The sequence below is a fragment of the Rhinoraja longicauda genome, chromosome 7 (genome assembly GCF_053455715.1).
Source record: "Rhinoraja longicauda isolate Sanriku21f chromosome 7, sRhiLon1.1, whole genome shotgun sequence".
NCBI lineage: Eukaryota > Metazoa > Chordata > Chondrichthyes > Rajiformes > Arhynchobatidae > Rhinoraja > Rhinoraja longicauda.
The window spans coordinates 62425938-62448585 of NC_135959.1; the positions used below are offsets into that span (position 1 = coordinate 62425938).

At 40.9% G+C, this 22648-nt stretch overlaps 3 protein-coding genes across 5 annotated transcripts; 2 read left to right on the forward strand and 1 right to left on the reverse strand.

Moving 5' to 3' along the window:
* Positions 1–1700: 1700 nt before the first annotated feature.
* LOC144595335 (uncharacterized) lies at positions 1701–14346 on the forward strand. Of its 2 annotated transcripts, XR_013547488.1 has the most exons (5): positions 1701–1962; positions 8901–8993; positions 11251–11367; positions 12910–13073; positions 14240–14346. XR_013547488.1 is itself a non-coding variant. In XM_078402720.1 (4 exons), the coding sequence occupies exons 1-4, from the start codon at positions 1860–1862 to the stop codon at positions 13008–13010; spliced, it is 414 nt and encodes a 137-aa protein (XP_078258846.1). In that variant the 5' UTR covers positions 1701–1859; the 3' UTR covers positions 13011–13157. The 2 variants fall into 2 exon arrangements, 1 of the variants encoding a protein (XP_078258846.1); XM_078402720.1 differs by lacking the exon at positions 14240–14346 and having other exon boundaries at positions 12910–13157.
* Positions 4832–17124, reverse strand: LOC144595336 (uncharacterized). Of its 2 annotated transcripts, XR_013547489.1 has the most exons (5): positions 16938–17124; positions 9988–10148; positions 8949–8968; positions 7061–7415; positions 4832–5196 (listed from the first exon to the last, which is right to left on the reverse strand). XR_013547489.1 is itself a non-coding variant. In XM_078402722.1 (4 exons), exons 1-4 carry the CDS (start codon positions 16848–16850, stop codon positions 5186–5188), a joined length of 408 nt encoding a protein of 135 aa, XP_078258848.1. In that variant the 5' UTR covers positions 16851–17124; the 3' UTR covers positions 4832–5185. The 2 variants fall into 2 exon arrangements, 1 of the variants encoding a protein (XP_078258848.1); XM_078402722.1 differs by lacking the exon at positions 9988–10148 and having other exon boundaries at positions 16829–17124.
* Positions 16984–21973, forward strand: LOC144595333 (alpha-(1,3)-fucosyltransferase 4-like). Its single transcript, XM_078402718.1, has one exon. It carries the CDS (start codon positions 17446–17448, stop codon positions 18472–18474), a length of 1029 nt encoding a protein of 342 aa, XP_078258844.1. The 5' UTR covers positions 16984–17445; the 3' UTR covers positions 18475–21973.
* Positions 21974–22648: the final 675 nt, after the last annotated feature.

Sequence of the window (22648 nt, forward strand, 5' to 3'; positions counted from 1 at the left end):
TGACCTCATCGTGACTTCCACGGCCAATCGGTGGGTTGAATCTGCAACCTGCGGCCGGGGCTCTAGAACTCCAGCCCAGCTGGAGCCACCACATCTATCCCCATAGCCAACTTTCTTGGCTGGCTGGATAAACCAGCAAAGCTCTGGAACCAAGAGTGCCATAAAATCAGTGGTGGAACTGTAATGAGTAAATATTAAATTTAAGTGCAAGATTATATAACTAAATTAATTAAAATAATAAAAAAAATTATTAGTATACCATGACATATTCACATTATTTTGTAATATCTGTTTTTACTTTGAAATGCACTAAAAGAGGCTTGAAACTGGTAATTTTGTGTGTAAATTTTCCAATTTTTTGACCCCCGCTGTAGGCCTCGCTCGCACAAGCGCTCGGCTCTTTTGCTTTTTAAAAAAATCTCACTCATGCTTGGAGATGAGCATAAGCAGGAAGGGAAAAGACCAGGGTGATTGGAGGGGTGAGAGTGAGGGAGGAGGGAGATGGTGGGAAAAATGTAATGTATGCATTAGAGTGAGGGGGGTCAGGGAATAGAGAAGGTAGTGGGTATTACTTGAAATTGGACCAAGCGTAGACTAGACAACCATTTCTCTTAATACTTGTCCTCTGTGCACCAAGGACTGCTGGATCTCCCGGTTGATAACCATTTTAACTTCCCTCCCCATTCTCATATTGACCTTTCTGTCCTTGGCTTTCTCCACTTCCAGCGTCAGGCCACATGCAAACTGGAAGAAACAACACCTCATATTCCTCTTGGGTAGAATATAATACAATGCCATGAGCGTTGAGTTCTCCAATTTCAGATACCTACTCAACTACTTAATTCCCATGATCCACTTTCTTCCTGCTCCTCCACTTACTCATTTTATTTCCCATCTTCCACCCCCCCCCCCCCCCCCATTGTGGATACCCTATCCCCCCCCCCCGGGGTCCTTTAGATGTTTGTATATTTTGAAAGAATTGAACTGAAACATACACCATGGAAAGAGCCCACCAATTCCATGCCGACCATCGATCACCCATTTGCAGAAGTCCTGTTACCCCACTTTCTCAGAGGGCCAATTGAAGACCCACACGTCTTTGGGGTGTGGTAGGAAATTGGAGGACCCAGCCGAAACCCACGTGGTTACAGGGAGAACGTGCAAACTCCACACAGATAGCAGCTGAGGTCAGGATCGAATCCCGGTCTCTGATGCTGCGAGGCTGCAGCTCTACCACTTAAACCACTGTGCCGCTCCTCGAAGTTGCTGCATCATAAAGTTATAAGTGATAGGAGCAGATTTAGGCCATTCGGCCTATCAAGTCTACTCTGCCATTCAATCATGGATGATCTAGCTCTCCCTCCTGGCCCCATACTCCTGCCTTTTCCCCATAACCCCTGACACCCATACTAATCACGAATCTATCTCTGCCTTAAAAATATCCATTGACTTGACCTCCACAGCCTTCAGTGGCAAAGAATTCCACAGATTCGCCACCCTCTGACTAAGGAAATTCTTCCTCATCATCCTAAAGGAACGTCCTTTAATTCTGAGGCTATGACATGTCGTCCTGGACTTTCCCACCAGTGGAAACATTCTCTCCACATCCACTCTATCCGAGTCTCTTGCGTGCCCACTATTCCCCACAAGGGGCGCATCGTGTCGGGGACGCTGCTCCAGGGCTCGGGCAGCAGCTGCATTATCGGGTTCATTCACAAAAAAAGCTGAGCCCGACATCACGCGGCGGGAGTGTGACGTCCACAGACATTCCGTCCGGCTGCCATGGTGACGGTCGCCGGCCCTGAGCGTTGCCAGGGCGACGGTAGCGGGATGCGGCCGCGCGTGCACTGGGCGAGGGCATGGCACGCGACGCCGAGGCCGAGGACGCGGCGGCGGCGGCGCCGGGGGGGGATAATGCGTGCCGGCGGGGCAGGAGTTCTGCAGGGACGGCCGGTGCATCCAGTGAGTAACCGCTCAGCAGCAGGGAGGCTGCAAAAGCGTTGACTGGCTGAGCTGGAGGCGCCCGGCGAAAGTCGAGGAGCACAGGCCAGGATTTTATCTGTGATGCTGCATGGCCATTATTGCAATGCTGCACATTTACGGAGGCTATTGATGGATACCCCTTAAGAACAGCGTAGTGTTGCACGGTGTTTTGCACATTTTTTTCTATCATATTGGATTTAATGAGGTACTACTCCCCGTTCTGGAAAATCTGCTGCAAACTCATTCCCTCAACCCCTTTATCTTCCTTTCATTTCTACACGACACACGTAGGGATGACACGACTGATCTCTGTCACAAGTACCATGCTTTTTACTGTATGTGACAATAATAAACTAAAGTGAGTTGTAATTAAGTGAGTGCTTTGAAGTTTTTATAGGAGAGATTGTATGAAACCATTTCGGAGGGAAAAAGGGAGAACATGAAATAGCCCTGGCCAACAGAATTGAAGAGAATTGCAATATATTAGAAGCAACAGGATAGCTGGAAAGGGAGCAGGTCTTCACGGACTAAAAGGAAATTCTTTGTGCGGAGCCATGGGATATGAATGGTTTCCTGAATTAATATTTCATGTCAGGGCTCAGCCGGAAGATGTTTAGAGAGATAGGGGAGATACTCATAGTTTGGAACACGTGAATCACGAATGAGGAAGTATTCGAGATATTGATGCACATTAAGGTGGATAAATACAAGGGGCCCAATGAAATCATTCTCAGGTGTTTGGGAAAGCGAGAGGAAATTGCTGGGGCTCTGACTGAGATTTTTGCATCATCTTAGGCCACAGGTGAGGTACCGGAAGATTGGACTACAGCTAATGTTATTCTGGTGTTGTAGGGATCAGCCAAACAGGTGAGTAGTTGGAAAAATAGTAGAAAAAAATCTCAGAGATAGGATTTATGATCACTTAGAAAGACAGGGACTGATTAGAAACATAGAAAATAGGTACAGGAGTAGGCCATTCGGCCCTTCGACCCTGCACCGCCATTCAATATGATCATGGCTGATCATCCAGCTCAGTAACCTGTACCTGCCTTCTCTCCATACCCCCTGATCCCTTTAGCCACAAGGGCCACATCTAACTCCCTCTTAAATATAGGGAGAATCACCTTGATTTTTTTTCTTGGTAAACCTGCCTCTCAAATCTGATCTAGTTTTTTTGAGGACATAGACTTTAGCAAAGTTTTTGATAAGAAACTGAATGGTAGGCTTGACCAGAAAGTTAGGGCACATGGGATTGAAGGTGTTTTTGCAAACTGGATCCAAAATTGGCTTCGTGACAGGAAGCAAAGAATAGTGATTGAGGATTATATAGTCGTTTCTTTTTCCAACAGTTGTGGAAGAATTAGGTTTAAGGTGAGAGGAGAAATATTTGAAACAGATCTGAAGGGGATGTTTTCCACAAAGGGCATGGTGAGCATATGAAACACTTTGCCATAGGAGGTGGTAGAAGTGGGAACAATCACAATATTTTAAATAGCATTTGGACAGGTACATGGATAGGACAGAATGATACTACATTTTCCTTTTGCATTTCAAGTGATTTTATTAATAATTTTGAAAACGGCACCTGATTCCCATTTTCTGCATTTCTGGGATTGCATAGGGTGTTGCCAGGAGCGTCTCCAAAGGAAGTAGTTGGTCACTCGGAAAGATGCATCCATCAAAGACAGTGATCCAAAATAAGGATGAGACTGAACTGGATGTTAATGAATGCATCTGGCAACTTTAGGCTCTCTGCATCCATCTTTATGATAGTTTTGCAGCCACAAACAATCTGTATGTTTATGGAATAGAATCTTTCTTCCTCGTCTTAAAAACAATGTCATTGGTCAAAGGAGCATATCGAAGCATGCACGTTACATGAACCCTTCTGTATTCGCAGATTAGCTACTATACAAAACCAAAAATGTCTTCAAATTTCAGGATAAAGATTATGACAGTCAAATGTTGTGAATCAACACATGTATCAACTGTTCAATGAATACATGATACCAATGGCAGACTGCAAGTAGTTGTTTGCGTAACATTCACGATCATTATGATTATTCATCGTATGAATAGAGCTGATCAATTATAGGAGTGATCATTACAAGATCAGGAAGGTTCAGCTGTTTACCCACCAGTTTAAATGGGTGGTGTTGTATGAGCTTGATTAAATGTCCAGGAGAATCAGATAGTTCCAAATGAACATCTCCTTAGGTTTGCATATGTTTAATGAGTCTATTTTCAAGTGTACCATTCCCTTTGTTCTCCTCTGCTGGAAAAAACTCCTGCCTTCGCTATGTGGTTGTATCATAGATATGGGAACAATGCTGCACTCTGGATGTTGTTAATCCATGGGTGTAGAATAAAATTATTTATGAACTATGGTTCAAAAGTTCCAGCACCAAAGACCTATGCCCGAATCACAAGAGCAGACCCGAGAAGAAGAAGAGGCTGACTCGGGAGCTCCATGCCGCGGAAAGAGTTTCAACCACCCCAACGCAGGGGTTTCAATCACCCCGACGGGGGCTTCGATCGTCAGCTGTGGGGGCTTTGATCGCCCTGTCTGCAGATGGTTTGACTGCCGCGACCGTGGGAGAACAAGAGGAAGAAGATTGAACTTTATTGCCTTCCATCACAGTGAGGAATGTGGAATCCACTGTGATGGATGTTTATGTTAACTTTTATGTGGTTGTGTCTCTTGTTGCTTTTCACTTAGAATGGCTGTTTGGTAACTCAAATTTCACTGCACCTTAATTGGTACATGTGACCATAAACTGACCTAGAAACCTTGATACAGAGAACATATCTTCTGTATTTATTCACAATAAATTCTCCACTCCCCTGACTAACTCTAACCTCTCCCCTCCTGAACGTGCAGCCCTCCACGCACTCCGCAACAACCCGGACTTAATCATCAAACCCGCTGACAAGGGAGGTGCTGTGGTAGTCTGGCATGCTGACCTCTACCAGACCAAGGCCAGACGACAACTCTCAGACACCTTTTAATAGCAACATACATATCTTCTGTAAATTTCTAACATTCATTTTATTGCGTTAATTATGATAGTTCAGATTAAACATGCGTTATTTTTTTCGCTCACTTTCTATTCTCATAGCTCTATAGGCATTGGGATCTCCTTAGTCCAATCTCACTGCAAATAAAACAAACTTGATTTCTCACTTCCCTGGTTTTGATGAATCATTTTAGACCTGAAACATACAAAGTAGGAAAATGTTTTAGCATTTATAAACAAGGGATTTTGGAAAAGCAGGACTGATTAGGAGGAGTCAGCATGGCTTTGTACAGAGATAGTCATGTCTCTCATATCTGACTGAGATTTTGAGATCACAAAGAATATTGATGAAGGCAGGGAGTAGACATAATGTACATGGACATCCGGAAAGTTTTTGACAAAATGTTAAACGGTAGGCTGGTCCGGAGGATTAAAACATATGAGATCCGAAGCATGTTGGAAAACTGAATCCAAAGTTGGCTTGATGATAGGAGACAGAGGATAATGGTGGAGGGTTGATTTTCTTACTGGAAGTCTGTAACCAGTGATGCACTGCAGGGATTGGTGCTGACCTTTGTTTTTTATATACTGTAGATTAAGAGTTGCTGACGACATGGGAGTCATAGATAGCGAAGAAGGTTGTTTAAAGATCCAGACAGACATGGCTCAGCTGGAAAGTTGGGCAGAGCAGTGGAAGATGGAAATTTAATCCTTGCAAGTATGAGGTAATGTATTTTGAGCATCAAACGCAGGAAACAGATGTCAGATGGTAGAAACCTTATGAGTGTTTTATACAGAAAGACTTAGGGGAGCACTTTCATACTTCTCAAAAAGTGGTGACATAAAATGGCTGGGGTAATGAAGGTATTTCCCAAGCTTGCTGTGATCGGCTAGGGGCATTAAGTGTAAGAGTTAGGATGTCACATGTACAAAATGTTGGTTAGGCCACACTCTGAGCATTATGTAGAGTTCTGGCCACTGCTCTACAAAAAGGATGCAGCAGCATTAGAAAAAATGCGAAAGAGATTCACCAGTATGTTGCCTAGAACGGAGGGCTTTAGTTGCAAGGAGATATTGGGTCCATTTCCGTGCTGTACAGCCTTGTGGCTATGTCTCTAATTTGCTGCCTAACATAATTAATTTGTGAAGTTAAACCTGTGAAGTTAATAAGTTGTTAAGGCTAAAAATAAACCCAAGAAAATCCTGAGGCTAAAAAGGAAAATGAATCTGAAAATTTACTTTGGGCATTTTAAATCAATCCAGATGTTTGCTTTGACTAGGTTTATGTTACCCAATTACATCAAATCGTGTTTATAAAATAGCACCTCTGGCTAAATCAAGTAGTAGTCCTGCTTCCCATTTAAAATATACCGAGCCTCTTCCAAATTAATTAACAAGGCATGATGTAGCAAGTTGATAATGATGCGAGTAAAGAAGTAGATTATAGGTTTTAAGGAGGTGTAAATGCAAATAGCAGTTTCAAATAACAATTAATCTGGAGATGCAAGGAACTGAAGATGCTGGAGTCTTGAGCAAAGTGGATACAGATGAGGAAGATGTGATTGGCAGATGGGTGGCGTATGTGACAAAGACTAGACGTGAAATGGAGACAAAAGGGTTTCCTCACAATACAATCTAGTTATTCTAGATATCATAAGAAAATAACTGCAGATGCTGGTACAAATCGATTTATTCACAAAATGCTGGAGTAACTCAGCAGGTCAGGCAGCATCTCGGGAGAGAAGGAATGGGTGACGTTTCGGGTCGAGACCCTTCTTCAGACTGATGTCAGGGGGGCGGGACAAAGGAAGCTAGATATCAGTCTAGTAAACCTCTGAACTGCCGAGCAATGCGAATAAGAATAAATTGCAGGAATGTCAATCTTCCACTGGGTGGCACCACAACAGCTACCTCGCCAACAGTCTGTCTCGTCCTTCTCTTCCTTTGTTGTTTTTAGTATGTGTTAAATGTGTGTTTTAGTGTTCTTTAGCTTTGTTTTATGTGGGGTGGGGTGGGGGGGGGGGGGAGAGGGTTGGGGGAAACGTTTTAAAATTTCTTACCTCGACGGAGATGCAATTTATTTGCCGTATCGTATCCGTCCGTACTGCGGCCTGACATCGAGGTGCTGGCGGCCACTTGCTGGGGATCGACTTTGGGAATCCAACCTCGGGAGCCTGTGGGACTTAACATCATGGAGCTGGCGGTCCCTGTCGGGGATCGACCTTGGAGTTCCAACCGTGGAAGCCTTTGGACTTTAACATCGTGGTTTAACATCCCTTGGTTGGGGACTGACTTCGGGAGCTCCAAGCCACAGGAGCGTCGACTGCCCCGATCGCAGGAGATCGACTGCCCCAACATGGAGGCTTTGATCTCTGGCTGCGGGAGCTTCGATCGCCCCGACTGCAGATGGATCGACTGCGCCGACCGCGGGAGAATAAAGAGGAAAGAAGATTAGATTTTATTGCCTTCCATCACAATGAGGAACGTGGGGAATCCGCTGTGGTGGATGTTTGTTAAATTTTATGTAGTTGTATGTCTTGTTGCTTTTTTTAGTAAGGCTGTACAGTAAATCAAGTTTCACTGTACCTTAATTGGTACACGTGACAATAAAAATACATTTGAACTACGGATGGGAATGGTGCTGATGAAATTGTTGTGTTGGAAACTGAAAGGGCCACATTGGGTTAAAAGGTCTCCTTGATATAATAATTAAGTAAATGTACAGAAGGAGATCCTTCCTCCCTGTAGTTATCAAACTGTACAACTCGCCCACTTCTGTCGTGCCGGTAGACTGACCCCCCCCCCCTCCCCCCCCCCTTAAATCTTTGCACATCCCCAATCCTTTCCACTCGTCACTTTAATTTTATGTATCATGTATCTTGTATTTTATGACTGTTGGCAGATCAATTTCCCTCCTGGGATAAATAAAGTTCTACGGTATTGTATCGTATAATGTGAATCTGAACTCTATGATGAGCTAAAGAACTGTGACTGGAATATCTGTGATTCTATTAAACTTGAAGCGCACACTTCAGAGTAAATACATTTAGCTGAGAAATTCCAGTGTTATGAAATCTTCAGCAAATATAATGGATAGAATATCAGAATTTATTATTAATCATTTATTCTCTAATATATGAAGCATTTAGTTTAATTTTTATTCAAAAACATTTAAACTGGCTCTGATGTGAATTTTATAAATATTTAGCTAATAGCCAAATCAAAGTACAAGAATGTGTTAAGTTCTGCTTTGCTCACGATCAGAAAGTGAATGGCAACTGAGGGTTACTCTAATGTCATTTAATTTTCATAACGTAAATATGGGACTTAATTAACATAGCCTTATAAATAATGCAGTAATTTGGGTTAGTAGCTCGGACACTACCTCGGCTAGGTTTTGTCAATTTGGCACAACATTTTTTGCCTGTATTCAGATTAAAATAACATGTCAAACTTCAAAGCTTGTGTGTGTGCACGTGCATGCATCTGCATTTTCCATTACATTGTTTTGAAATGGTTCTTTACATTTATGTTATTAGTAAAAAATACTTCCATTTAAAACTGAATTCTCTCCCTCTCTCTACCCTCTCCTACCATTCATCTCTGTTTCATATGTGTGTCCAACGCATAGATACATATCATCATCATCATACATCATATACATACAGCCGGAAACAGGCCTTTTCGGCCCTCCAAGTCCGTGCCGCCCAGCGATCCCCGTACATTAACACTATCCTACACCCACTAGGGACAATTTTTACATTTACCCAGCCAATTAACCTACATATGTATGAAGATCTATATTAAGGGGTGTTCCTTAAGAGTGAAGGAGTAAGCATGTTATTAAATGATATTTAATTGGTTTATTTTATCAATCTATAATTTTGAATTTTTCTACAGAAAAAATGTTTCTTTACAATGGTCCAGTGAAGAAATCTCGTAACTTACCCACGATGCAGAGCCGTAAACTGCAAGATAAGAAACAAATGAATTGTGAGTTGTTTTTTCTGATGACTAGATACTTCACATCTTATAGTACACTAATATAGATGGAAGAACATAGGAGTAGGTGCAGGCCATTTGACCCTTCAAACCTACATCACCTTTCATTTAATCGTAGCTGATCTTTGATTTCAACACCATTTTCCAGTAACATCCCTATCCAACCAGATTCATTTAATGGTCAGAAATCTATCAGTCCCTGTTTTGTTTAGCTACAAAGAGAGGTTGAACAACAATGGATTGTCATCTCTGAAACTGTAGAGGTTGAGCGGAGACCTGAGAGAAGTATATCAAGTTATGAGAGGCATAGATGGGGTAGATAATCGGAGTCTTTTTCTCTGGGTGGAAATGTCAAAGACTAGAGGGCATAGCTTTAAATTGAGAGGGATAAAGTTTAAAGGAGACACGTGGGGCAAGTTTTTTTACAGAGTGTGTTGGGGGCCTAGAACTTGTTGTCATGGGTGATGATGGACGCAGATACGATAGTGGCATTTAAGAGGGTTTTAGATAGGCGCATGGATATGCAGGGAAAGGAAGGATATGGATCACATGCAGGCAGATACAATTCGTTTACATTAGGATCATGTTCAGCAGAGATATTGTGGGCCGAGGGGCCTGTTCTGGTGCTGTACTGTTCTAAATTAAATGTTGACACTACCCAACCCTTCACTATTTTATAAATATTCTGCTATTTTGTAACGTGTACTAAAGAAGAAAATCTCACATTTTCCGACATTGTATTCCAGCTAAAATGTTCTTGTCCTCTTTCACAACTCACCCATAAACCTTAGAAATCTCATTACATCATTTTCCATATGTACAATCCCATCTACTTTGACATTGCCAATAAACCTGGAAATATGCACCTCATTCATATAGATTCTGAAGAGCTGGGGCCCAAGTACTGATCCCTGTGATACACCACTACTATCCTCCATTTCATAGGAACAATTCCTGAGTCTACAGAGCTTTGGAAGATAATAACCTGAGAAACCACCACCTCCTTCAGAATTCTGACATGTAGATCATCAAGTTTTTTCAGGTTCGGTTGCTTCCTTTTGTATAATACGTTAATGGTTCCTTTGTTTTCTCTTTTCTTACTTGACCCTTGATTTTCTTGTACATTAGGCAGGTTTTGTGCATCTTCTGTGAGGGCAAATGCAATATTTGTTTAAGAGTTAAGGATGGAAGAAATCGATGGTGTTTCACGAGATATCACATCTTAATCCCACCATGCAATCAAATCAATGTACTAAATCTTGTAGAATGAAGTTATCTCTTAATTATAGGAATGTCATGAAGTTTTTCCTGTTAGTACATCTTATTTCTTAACAGTGAATGATTGTTCACTTCTTGGTCTCTGAATGTCAGGTTTTCCTTTATTGAAAGTCCCTGCAACATAAATGGTGGCGTGCTCATCTAAAGTAACATCCTCATGAAGTTGGAGATTGGATCACCTACCATGACTGTAGAAAGCCATTGCAGAAAGTCAGTGTTACATTTCCTTAGGACAAAATCAAAGGCATGCTGCTTATTCCTCCTCACCCTTCACAATTACCAGTGAAGAAAATTCCTAAAACATTTTCTGCCTTTGTGTTTTTTAATTGTGGCTTGTATTTTGTCACAGATTTGCCGAGTGTCATCTGTCTTCTCAATTTGGAGGTACTAGCGAGTTTTACCGACATGCTACACACAAAGAACTACAGATGCTCGAATCTTGAGCAAAATACTCGAAGTGCTGGAGCAACTCAGCGGGTCAGGCAGCATCTCTGGAGAACATTGATCGGTGACTTTTTGTGTCGGGAGCCTTCTTCAGACTGATTGTACTAGGGGAGAGATAGTTGGAAGTAAGGTGGGATTGGGACATAGCCAGGCTTTCTACCCCCTACAATTAATTTGAAAAAGGATCCTGGCCCAAAATGTCTCCTATCCATGTTGTCCAGAGATGCTACCTGAACCCCTGAATTACTCCAACACTTTGTGCTTTTTATTTATAAACATGCTTCTTGAACCCAAATTGGACATAAAAGTAGTGAAAACATGAAAGGAAGTTACAAAAGATTAGATGACGTGAAAAAAAATGGAGACAGCCACAGGAAATATTTTTCTGCAGCATCATTCATTTTCTAGTTAAGTGTAATAGAAATAGTTTAACATTATTTTACAATACTATGTATACGTATTAGGAATACTTGTGCAATAAGCGCAAATTCCTTCTATAAATTTATTTGTTGTATTGTTTTAATAGCTGTAGATCTGGATCAAGTATGGAATGTTCGAAGAAACATACCATTGGGGCAATTAAAAACTGCAAAAACATCATCAACTTCTACTAAATACTATTCTCGTTATGGTGAAGTAAGAGGTAAGATTTAAGTTGAAATTGGGTTGTCCTTGAAATTAATCCCTCTAATGTGGATAAAGGTAATCTTATGTGTTTGACTTTTCACACCTAGAGCAGAGTAAGACTGATTCCATTCACACCCTTCGTGCCCAGTGAGAAATCCAACCTCTCACTACCAGGCGGAATATTTGTTAGCATTTAAAATGTTGTTGTGGTGTAAAACACCCCAAATTATTCAACATCAAATATTGGTCTCCATTATAATTTAAACATTGCAGTTTTTATTGACATGGAAAACAACCGCGTATTATTAAACCTGTCTCCCCTGAAACTATGTTGTTTAAATATCATGGACATGGACATGCAATTAAAGGTCATGACCTTAATTCTTTGCATGGCTGCTCCACAGCACTCTATATTTTCACTAATCACACTATCTGTTGACATTCAAGAGGGAGACTTTCAAGCATTTTCAATTATTTCTATGCACTCCAGACAATGGGAACTTGTCTACACTTGGTACAGAGACTTACCGTGGGTGTCTGAGATATCCCAGATAGCCAAAGAAACCACATTGGAGATGGTATTGAATGTTTTTTCAAGCAAGACCTATCCACCATAATGGTGCAGCAACCCAGGCTCTTTTCCAGATTTCTTTGAGGACCAATTGATTAACTCTGAGGATCAACATCCACTGTATTTGGTCTCAGACCAATTTATAGATGCATAATTCCTCTTCAATTTGTATCTAAACGACAATTTTTCAGGGGCCTCTATCTCCCACTTAAGCTCACCCTCGCACATTCCCAAAGATGAATGTGAAGTTATACATTATCCTTTATCCCTTACTCTGGGACATATTATGATCTCAGAGGATGGTTTAATTGGCAGAGGTGTGGAGTAAATGACAAAGGCTCAGTTTTGTTCAGAGGAGGTTATAATATATGCGTAGGAATTTAAAATCATGAAGAATAAAGACTGATTGTGAGAAACCTCTCCCTGTTGCAAAAGGGTCAAGACGAGGACCATGAGGAAAAATGATTTTACATTGTAAGTGGTTAGGGTCTGAATCGCATTGCCTGAGTTGGTAGTGATTTCTTTGTAGTGTTGAAAAGGGAAATAAAGAATTTGCAGAAATGAGGAGAGGCAAGGAAGCAGGACAAGTTGAATTGTTCTTGCATACAACCACTGTAGATTTAATGCAGACTGTGAGTGCGGACGGGGCCTCCAGACTATGGAACATCTCCTGAGCTGTGACATGCTGCATGACACATGCACAGTAAAGGATCTTGCAGAGGCCAACGACGTGGCACTAAAATTTGCTCGCTATTGGCAAACAGTTGTGTGATGACACAAAATAATAAAAGGTTCAATGCGCCAAATGCCAACTTCTAGAATGCAACCATTCTGTAGAACTCCATCAAGCAAATGGGTTATTCATGACAGAAACACTATAAAATGGCATCAGTGAACATGAATCTGACAAATTATTAGGCTGGTTTTATATCCATATACTACTTTTACGTGTTCATTCTAAACGTATTTTCTATTATTTTTGATCAGATAATACTATTGAAATGAAGCAGTCTTCAAGATCAAAAGACTGTCAGATGAATGGAAAGGCCTACAATTGTCTGAACAAACAAGATGAGTTTGACTTCTAAGATTCACTTATATTCTTCATCCAAAAGTCAAGCAGTGTTATTTAAACTTCTAATAATTAAAAGGTGAATGCTTTAATGTATTTTAACTAAATATTTACCATTGCGACCAGACATAGACACAAAATGCTGGAATAACTCAGCGGGACAGGCAAGACAGGTGCTGCCTGTCCCGCTGAGTCACTCCAGCATTTTGTGTCTATCTTCGGTTTAAACCGGCATCTGCAGTTCCTTCCTACACATTGTTATCAGTCACAATGTGTCTAAACTTGGCGTTGAAAATTAGTATGTGCTGATTTAACAGGAGGGAATTTTCAATAAGATTCCATCTCTAACTGTGATTGTGATTATCATTGAGCTGGTGAAGTATGGCTGAGATTTGAAAGCTAACAACACAGAATGAGCTTATAAATGGTAGAGCCAGGGTCAAGATGCCCACTCCTATTCCTAACTCGTGTGTTTGTATTAGAAATCAGCAAGCCAGTTGAAGAACTAGGAACTTTCGTCAGGTATGGAGCTAAAGTACTGAGCATTTGATCTCTAAATTGTATTTGTTTTGGCACTGGGCTGAATAATTCCTATCTGGTTATCTGTTGACACTCAAAAATGACTCCAAAGGTCATTGCAATGGCAGTTTCTATACCATCTCGAAATCCCACTTCGATAGCCATTACTTCTCGGGGATGAAATGTAGTTATAGCTTACGCACACATCACACCCTGATATGACAAAACAAATCTTCCAAACTTCTTTTCTTCATTAATTGGTTTTATTAAAGTAGCACAAATCATAGAGTAATTCATCAGTTTCCGTACTTTATCAACTGTTTCTTCTTCAAACAATATCTAGAATTCTTGCAGTTATTACCGTATGGTTCTTACAAATATAGCTGATACAAGCGTATGGTACGAGCGTGTGGTAAAGAACTGTATGCTCACCATCCTCCGAGTCTAAACTGACCCACAACCTTTGTCGACACAGTAGCCTCCTCCCATCTAGACACTCCCAATTACGCATTAAGTCACACCCACAAGCAGGCAAAAGACATAAACTAGAAATATTAAAACATAGCCATAACACAATGACAATAACTGAATTAAGCATAAATGGCTCCTACAGTAATGTCTGTTCATTGCTGGAGATAATCAAAAAACTGCCTGGAAATCTAAAACGTCTCCCTTTTATTGATGGGTCTTTGGTCTGCGTTATTAACCCTGTTTCTCTTTCCACAGATGCTGTCTGAACTGTGAGTGTTCCAGCAGTTTTTGGCTTTATGCCTGTCAAACCCTGAAATAAGTGAACCAGAAGAAAAATTTAAATATGGCTGTTAAAAAGCAGAAGTCTGTTGAATAAATATAACAAATATTGACTTGCTTTTTTGTTCAGATATAGACTAGAATTATTGTTTGCTCAGTGTTCTTCACTGATACATGATAATGGATATATTATTGTTTAGATTGAAAGATAATTTAATGTTAGATTCCATTATCCTGACTTTTGCAAAACATGAAACAAACAGGAACTTGAGATAAATTCTAATTTCAGTTTCAATTTAGTAATTTGCATATTTATAACATTATGTGCAATAATTCTTTTGACTGGAAGGAAATTGTCCTTCACCCCAATGCCAGCAGTGTGGAACAGAAACCCCTCCAGGGGACAATTAATAAAACAGCAGAAAAACTGTTGCAGTGGACATCAGTGTCTGGAGGTCATCTGCCAAGGCTTGGTTACAGTATTTAGACTGACTACTCTGTTATTTAACTTCATGAGAGTCACAAATTTAAGATGCAACCTTTGCATCAATGATTCCACCCTCGTGTCAACAGCCTCGCAGGTGACAAAACTCTTCCTCCACATGTCTTCACCTTTGTGCAGTCATTGCCTCCTTGACCTACTCTTTGAACTGTTTATTTTCAGCATCATTCCAACTCCCCCACATTTAATAAATGTATATAAAGCTGGTGAAACTCAGTGTGTCAGATGGCATCTGGGAGGGGAGGTCAGGGCCTTCTTTAGATTGATTTAGTAAGGGTGAGAAAGCTGGAACAGAGAGGTGGGGGGTTTGAGCAGGACTGTGGGATAGAGGAGATACCGGTGAGGGCTCCGTTCATAACAGTTGGGGTGAAACCATGTTTACTGAAGAGAACATCTCAGATGACCTAGAGTAAAAAGCCTTACCTTGGGAGCAGATGTAATAGTGACGAAGAAAATGAGAGTAAGGAATGCATCCTTACATGGTGGGAGGAAATTTAGTCAAGGTAACTGTGGGAGTCAGTGGGTTTGAGGTAGATGTCAGTACATAGACTGGCCCCTCTTGTCTGTAACAGTACATATTCGGTATGCTGCATAAAGCTATTGAGAACTCTCCCTGTATTTTTTTAAATGTTGCACACATTGTAACAGAGAAAAATAAGCAGTCTGCATTATTTTGTCTCTTTTACAAGTTGGTCATCCCCCTTTAGGAAGAGGGATGACCAACTTGTTTCTGGAACTTGGACTTTCTAGGGGCTTCCAGAGTGCCACATTATTAATGTCATTCAGATTCTGAAGAAATTGATAATTGCCAACAATGATTACTGCAAGAAAGCAAGACTTTTCATTTGGAAATAATACCCAGTTATAGAATTATGGTCATGGTGGAGCAGGCATCCAAAGAAAAATGTTCCTGTACTATATATAGCTTGGGTGAATACAGAGAGCTAACAAATGAAATTATTTCCTAAAAAGGTTCTTTTGCAAATGGTGGTTTGTGGGAGTCACTGGATGTGTCAGCATGTGGTTAAACAAAGAACTGTGCAGCACAGGGGAATGAACCCTTCAGCCCACAATGTTTGTGCTGAACATACGCCAAGTTAACCTGATCTTATCTGCCTGTAAATGATCCATGTCCCTCAATTCCCTGCACTTCCATGTGCCTAACCAAAAACCTCTTAAACACCACCCTTTGCGAAGTGTTTCAGGCCCCCACCACTCTCTTGTGTTAAAAACATACCCCGCACATTTCCATTACACATTCCCTCCACTCTTTAAAAGCTATGCCCCCTAGCGTTGGATATTTCAACCCTGTGAAAAAGGTTCTGACTGTCTACCCTATCTATCCCTCTCATAATTTAATATGCTTCTACCAACCTCTCTCTCTCTGTAGCTGAAACCCTCTAATGCAGGCAGCATTCTTGTAAACCTCCTCTGCATTCTCTTCAAAGCCTCCACATCCTGTAATGGGGCGACCAGAACTGTTAACCTTGCTGTTGTTGAGCTGTTTCTCCATGCAGATTTTTAATTCGACTAACACTGAAGAAGGGTCTCGACCCGAAACGTCACCCATTCCTTCTCTCCAGAGATGCTGCCCGTCCCACTGAGTTGGTTACTCCAGCCTTTTGTGTCTAACTTCGGGGTAACACTAACTAACACAAGATTAGCAACATCACTCAGGACTAGGTCACGAATTGCCGAATTCCTCAGATGCTGGTTGACTTGCAGCATTTATGTTTTGGTTCAGATTCCAGCCTCTGCAGTTGTACTTGTTTTCTGTCTAATATCGGCCTATTTCTGAAGTGAGCGGTGCCGAGCTTTCGGACTAGTATTTTTTTTTAAATAATTAACTTTTAAATTTGAGGATTGCCCGATCAGAAGAAACTTTCCATTACACATTCCCTCCACTCTTTAAAAGCTATGCCCCCCTAGCGTTGGATATTTCAACCCTGTGAAAAAGGTTCTGACTGTCTACCCTATCTATGCCTCTCATAATTTAATATACTTCTATCCAATCTCTCTCTCTCTCTCTCTCTGTATAAATGACGAGTATTTTATTATAATACCAGTTGTTCGACGTTTTTCCATTCGACCCGAATCCTCGCCCGTTCCCTTCTCTCCTGAGATGCTGCCTGACCTGCTGAGTTACTCCAGCAGCTGTTTGTAAATAAATACCTTCCATTGGATATGATCGAGCAAGCGCTCAGCAAATGAACACCTTGGCCCTGCTCCCTTGAGCCATTTGCACACATCGATTAACATTGCGTCCACATCATATGCAAGCAGTTCACATTAGCCGTGATCCAGGCAGTGCCAATGTAGCGTGTTGTTTTTTTTTGCCGGGGGGCTGCACAGGACGGATCATGAATCCTAAACACGAAGGAAAACAAATCTGACGCATTTGCTGGCAGCCGCCTCCGGGCTAAAGTCAACAAAACCCCTTGCAAATGCCAACACGCCCCTTCTCTGCGTCCACTCCCTCTCCAATTCGTGCCACGTCAGGAGCTTGTCAGGAATACCACGACCTTTATCTCATTCTGACAAATCTGACTGTGCAGGAGTGAGACCCAGGGCTGGGCAGGGCTGGTCGCCAGTTAACCTACTTGCACCATTTGTACTCAAATGCTCCGGGATCGCGCCTTTGGCATTTGCTGTGGCCCTCGGAGTCGGATTATGAGAACAAATGATGAGGAGAAGTTTGTGCCGACGGCTCTCTCTGGTTGCTTCCGCCAGTATCTTGCTAACCACGTACCTGACTGTGCGAGAGTTCCTCCTGTTCAGCCACTCCTACAGCTCGCAGGAAGGGAGCTCGAAGCCGACGGTCACTGTGCTCGTCTGGTGGAATCCGTTCGGCAAGAGAACCGAGATCAAGGACTGCGGCACTCTCTACAACATCCACGGCTGCCAATTGACAACAGACCGGCGGCACCATGTCCTCTCGCAGGCTGTAATCATGCACCACCGGGATTTGCAAAGTCGCTTGGATCAGCTTCCCTCGGGACGGAGACCCATAGCCCAGAGATGGATCTGGATGAATTTCGAGTCCCCCACTCACTCTTACCACCTTGAGCGGCTGAACGGTATCTTCAACTGGACCATGACTTACAGACGCGACTCTGACATCTTCGTTCCTTACGGATCCCTCTATCCCAGGAAGAAAACGCGACAGATAGTGCTGCCCAAGAAAACGAAACTGGTGGCTTGGGTCATCAGCAATTGGAATGAAGATCATGCACGGGTTAAATATTACAACAAGCTCAAGAACTACGTGAACATTGACGTATATGGGAAATTTGGCCTGGATCTTAAAAATAACAATGTTGTTCTGACAGTGTTGCCATATAAGTTTTATCTGTCTTTCGAAAATTCCCAACACGTGGATTACATAACCGAAAAACTTTGGAGAAATGCCTTTTTATCCAGCGCTGTGCCCGTGGTGTTGGGACCCAGCAGAACCAACTATGAGCAGTACCTGCCGGCGGATTCTTTTATACATGTAAATGACTTTTCGAGTCCAGGAAAACTGGCCGAGTATTTGATATATTTGGATAAGAATAGTGAAAGCTATAAAAAATATTTCGAGTGGAAAAAGGGCCACAATGTGCATCTGACAAAGTTTTGGGATGAGCAGTATTGCAAAGTATGCGAGACTATCCAGAATGCGGGGAGTCAACACAAGACTATCTCAAATCTGGAAACTTGGTTTCAGTGATTGTAGTCTACTTCTGTTTAAAAAAAAGATGAGGTGGTGAAAGAGTACTCTTAATTGTGAAGATTGGGAATCCATTGTATCATTGCATAAAACTCAAGGTGGACTGATAGATGCATAAATGTGTTTCCAAAGACAATAATTGTTCAAGTTTCTAAACTATTTATTTATTGGCTGTAATATTGAAGTACTGCTTATTTTGATTCAAGCAAGTTAAGGCCAATCTCCATAAAAGAATCTTGAACTGCTTGCTAAAAATGACTGCAAAATTTTGACTTCCTAGCAAAGGTACAATGTTATTATTTTACAGTAAAGTCCATAAAATAAACTGGCACCAGCTAACTGTGCAGGGAAAATTATCAGCTTTTTTTTTACACCACCATCTGCCATATGTTCTGTTTGGGGCAGTGCAAACAAAAGTTGTTGGTATTTTGTTGCCAGTGGTGAGTCAATATTACAGAGAGTGGTGAGTCTGTGGAATTCTCTGCCACAGAAGGTAGTCGAGGCCAGTTCATTGGCTATATTTAAGAGGGAGTTAGATGTGGCCCTTTTTGCTAAAGGGATCAGGGGGTATGGAGAGAAGGCAGGTACAGGTTACTGAGCTGGATGATCAGCCATGATCATATTGAATGGCGGTGCAGGCTCGAAGGGCCGAATGGCCTACTCCTGCACCTATTTTCTATGTTTCTATGTTGCGGTTCACTGCTGCCAGTTAGAAAACTTGGGAGCACTTCTGGATTTCACCGACAATTAGGACGTTATTCTGGAATAAGACTGGAGAAATTTGCATTACACTACAATTTCTCAATCAAGATATTTGTGTCATATTTGTGTACTCCGTTATTAATTTATAAAATAGTGACTTGTGAATTATGAAGCTGCACCAAGCAAAGTGCAGGATGATTTGTGCCATGAGCTTTATCCAGTTAATCTCTCCTTCTTATGATTCTTCATTGAAATTACGGGACATTATGCAATAGATAGCTTTACAACATTATCAGACTGAAGAAGGGCCCCGACCCGAAATATCACCCATTCCTTCTCTCCAGAGATGCTGCCAAAATGACTCCAGCATTTTGTATCTACCTTCAATTTAAACCAGCATCTGCAGTTCTTTCTTACACATTTTTAGCAATGATTCCAGTTTCAGCCACATACAGGTGACAAATAATATTATTAAGGACCATGTTAAATATGTAATTTTGCTTGCCTTATTAAGACAAGCAGAACAACCAAAGGGTACACAATTTTAGTATTTCTATCAATGATTGAGTGTAGCATAGCTTTCCATTGTGAAAATTGTTGTCTTCCGACATAAACAGGAGTGTGCATTGGCAAGATTGGCATTGTTCAAATCTAATTATATATTTAGACTTTACATTACCCAATCATTAATTTAAAATGAGCAGTATGTTATTTTATTTGGCCTTGTCACCGCCCAGTCCAAAAAAATAATCATACTCCTTTTGAAATCGTAAACTATGATCTTTTTTGTACTGCTAAATGATATTTCTTTGTTACTTTATTACAATGGCATATGCATTGCCATCTCATGTTGTGAACTGCATTGCAGTCCACCTTGGATGAAGTAACCTGAGAAAGTTACTAGGAAAGCACTTTCAGTTTTATGTTTTATTTCAGATAATTGACCTGAACAAGTATTTTAAGTACTCCCTTCCCCTCCTCCTTCCCAGATCTCCCTCTATCTTCCTGTCTCCACCTATATCCTTCCTTTGTCCCGCCCCCCTGACATCAGTTTGAAGAAGGGTCTCGACCCGAAACGTCACCCATTCCTTCTCTCCCGAGATGCTGCCTGACCTGCTGAGTTACTCCAGCATTTTGTGAATAAATCGATTTGTACCAGCGTCTGCAGTTATTTTCTTATACTTTTAAGTAATTAGCATTGAGATCAAATTTCATCCCAAGTATAAACACTGACTATAAAAGTTATTTAATGAGAAGGTTATCAAGCATCAATTTTCAGAGATGTGCAATATGGGGTATGTTTGAGACAATTGTGACTTTGATTCCAATGCAGCATGTTTTCCCAGTGGGATGACATTAGAATGTAAATTTACAAACTCACATGTTTGGCCAATTTTCAAATAGGAAGGAGAATCATAGGCATAAAGATGTTTTTAAATCAACTCTCAATAGAGGAGAGTTTAGCGGATTGCTTTTACAATTCATAATTTATAACGAAAGAAATGTTACTTTTTTATTGATACAAGATAGCTTTCATTTTTTTGGGAAGAAGTAAAACCTGAGATTCTCTAAGCAGTTCTGAAGGAAGTTTTATTTTATTCGTGGTGGTGCATGCAATAAAAATAGCAAACAATAATGCTAGTTGAATTTTGTATGTGAAATCATGACTGACTACTTGAGCATTCTAAATACTGGGTGTGTTTTGTTACAGTCATTATTTAAAGCTCAAATTAACAGCTGGCCTTGTATATGGCCTTGGGGGCACGGTAGCGCAACGGTAGAGTTGCTGCTTTACAGCGAATGCAGCGCCGGAGACTCAGGTTCGATCCTGACTACGGGTGCTGCACTGTAAGGAGTTTGTACGATCTCCCCGTAACCTGCGTGGGTTTTCTCTGAGATCTTCGGTTTCCTCCCACACTCCAAAGACGTACAGGTATGTAGGTTAATTGGCTGGGTAAATGTAAAAATTGTCCCTAGTGTGTGTAGGATAGTGTTAATGTGCGGGGATCGCTGGGCGGCACGGACTTGGTGGGCCGAAAAGGCCTGTTTCCGGCTGTATATATATGATATGATATGATGATGATATGATGATGAAACGTATACAGGAAATTTCAAAGAAAACCACCGTGAAAATATATGTGATCAGAGTTATCCCACTGCTAATGCTACTGTATTTCTGTTAACATACTGAATGGAATAATATTGTTATTAATTTATACATAAGACTATTTAACCTCATTGTGGGACATAACAAGACTGCCAGCAGGTCTCACAGTATTTGTTATGATATTTGGAATGCTATGGAAAATAATATTTACATGTCTCAAACAAAATAATTAGTTCAGCAGGATTAATATAGAGAATATAATCAAAAATTGAATGGCTATAGCTGTGAAGCTGTCTGGTTAACTTTGAAAAAATATCTATCAAAAATTTAACTGAAGAACCTAGGTATTTTCTGGGTTTACACTAGACCTGATGTATTGTCTAAGTGAAGGTTACACATTCAGTGACTGAAAGGTTTTCTTTGGGAGCTCCCACACCCCAAAGATGCAGTGGGTAATTAATGGGAAAAGAATCGAAGTGGAGTTGGTGACCTAGTGTCAGCAAGTATATTTTGCAGGTGTGAAGGCAGATGAGAGGGGGAATGCCTTAATGGGATTGTGTCTTTGTGAATCGGTATGGAACTGATGGGCCAAATTATCTTCTGTGTCATTATAAGATACTTCAATGTCAGAATTTGTACTTTTATACTTTTCTCATATATTCAAATATTAAATAAAGATATGACATTGAATTTTTCGAGTTTTATTCATTTTGTCAAAACATTCGTTTTGAACTAAATTTGAGTTCTACTAATTTGTGATCCACAGGCTGCAAATTGTGCTGATTTATGTGGTGGATGTGCTTTAGTGCATCAGGATGAAAGAGAGAGTAATGGACTGAGTTACTTATTATTATGTGGTGAACGATTTGAGAAATGCTTTGACATTGGGTGAAGATGAAGTGTGCATTACATAAGTCGGTAACCGATAAGATTGCATCACACACATTAGAGATTTAATCAACAAAACAGACTTGAAACAGCTAGTTACGTACTGCACTACCTGCAAGGATGGATCAGCCTACATTTACGTTTCGATGAAGCCAAGCTGAAGCTCAATTGAGAAATTCCACTTTGGGACCACATGGTTGAATAACATGCTAAAACCTGTTTTCCAGGCTCATATAAATTATTACTTTTTTATGCATTTTCTCTAAGAATTATGATCTTGATTGTAGTCCTCCAACAAACACTTTAGATAAAGTGTTCCAGGATTTTAACAATACAATACAATACAATATATCTTTATTGTCATTGTACAGGGGTACAACGAGATTGGGAATGCGCCTCCCATACGATGCAATAATTTAATTAGCTTTCCTTTCTGCCTCCGTGCAGCTGAGGTACCACACAGGGATGCCATGTGTT

Excerpts from the sequence above, each read along its gene's own strand:
- LOC144595335 (XM_078402720.1), top strand. The coding sequence starts at position 1,860 with ATGGCACGCGACGCCGAGGCCGAGGACGCGGCGGCGGCGGCGCCGGGG. Across the intron at positions 8,994-11,250 it reads AGATAAGAAACAAATGAATT|CTGTAGATCTGGATCAAGTA; the intron begins GTGAGTTGTTTT and ends TTGTTTTAATAG. Across the intron at positions 11,368-12,909 it reads TCGTTATGGTGAAGTAAGAG|ATAATACTATTGAAATGAAG; the intron begins GTAAGATTTAAG and ends ATTTTTGATCAG.
- LOC144595336 (XM_078402722.1), bottom strand. The coding sequence starts at position 16,850 with ATGGAAAAACGTCGAACAACTG. Across the intron at positions 8,969-16,828 it reads GGAAAAACGTCGAACAACTG|TTTACGGCTCTGCATCGTGG; the intron begins GTATTATAATAA and ends CTTATCTTGCAG. Across the intron at positions 7,416-8,948 it reads TTTACGGCTCTGCATCGTGG|TCGATCCATCTGCAGTCGGG; the intron begins GTAAGTTACGAG and ends CGGTCGGCGCAG.
- LOC144595333 (XM_078402718.1), top strand. The coding sequence starts at position 17,446 with ATGATGAGGAGAAGTTTGTGCCGACGGCTCTCTCTGGTTGCTTCCGCC.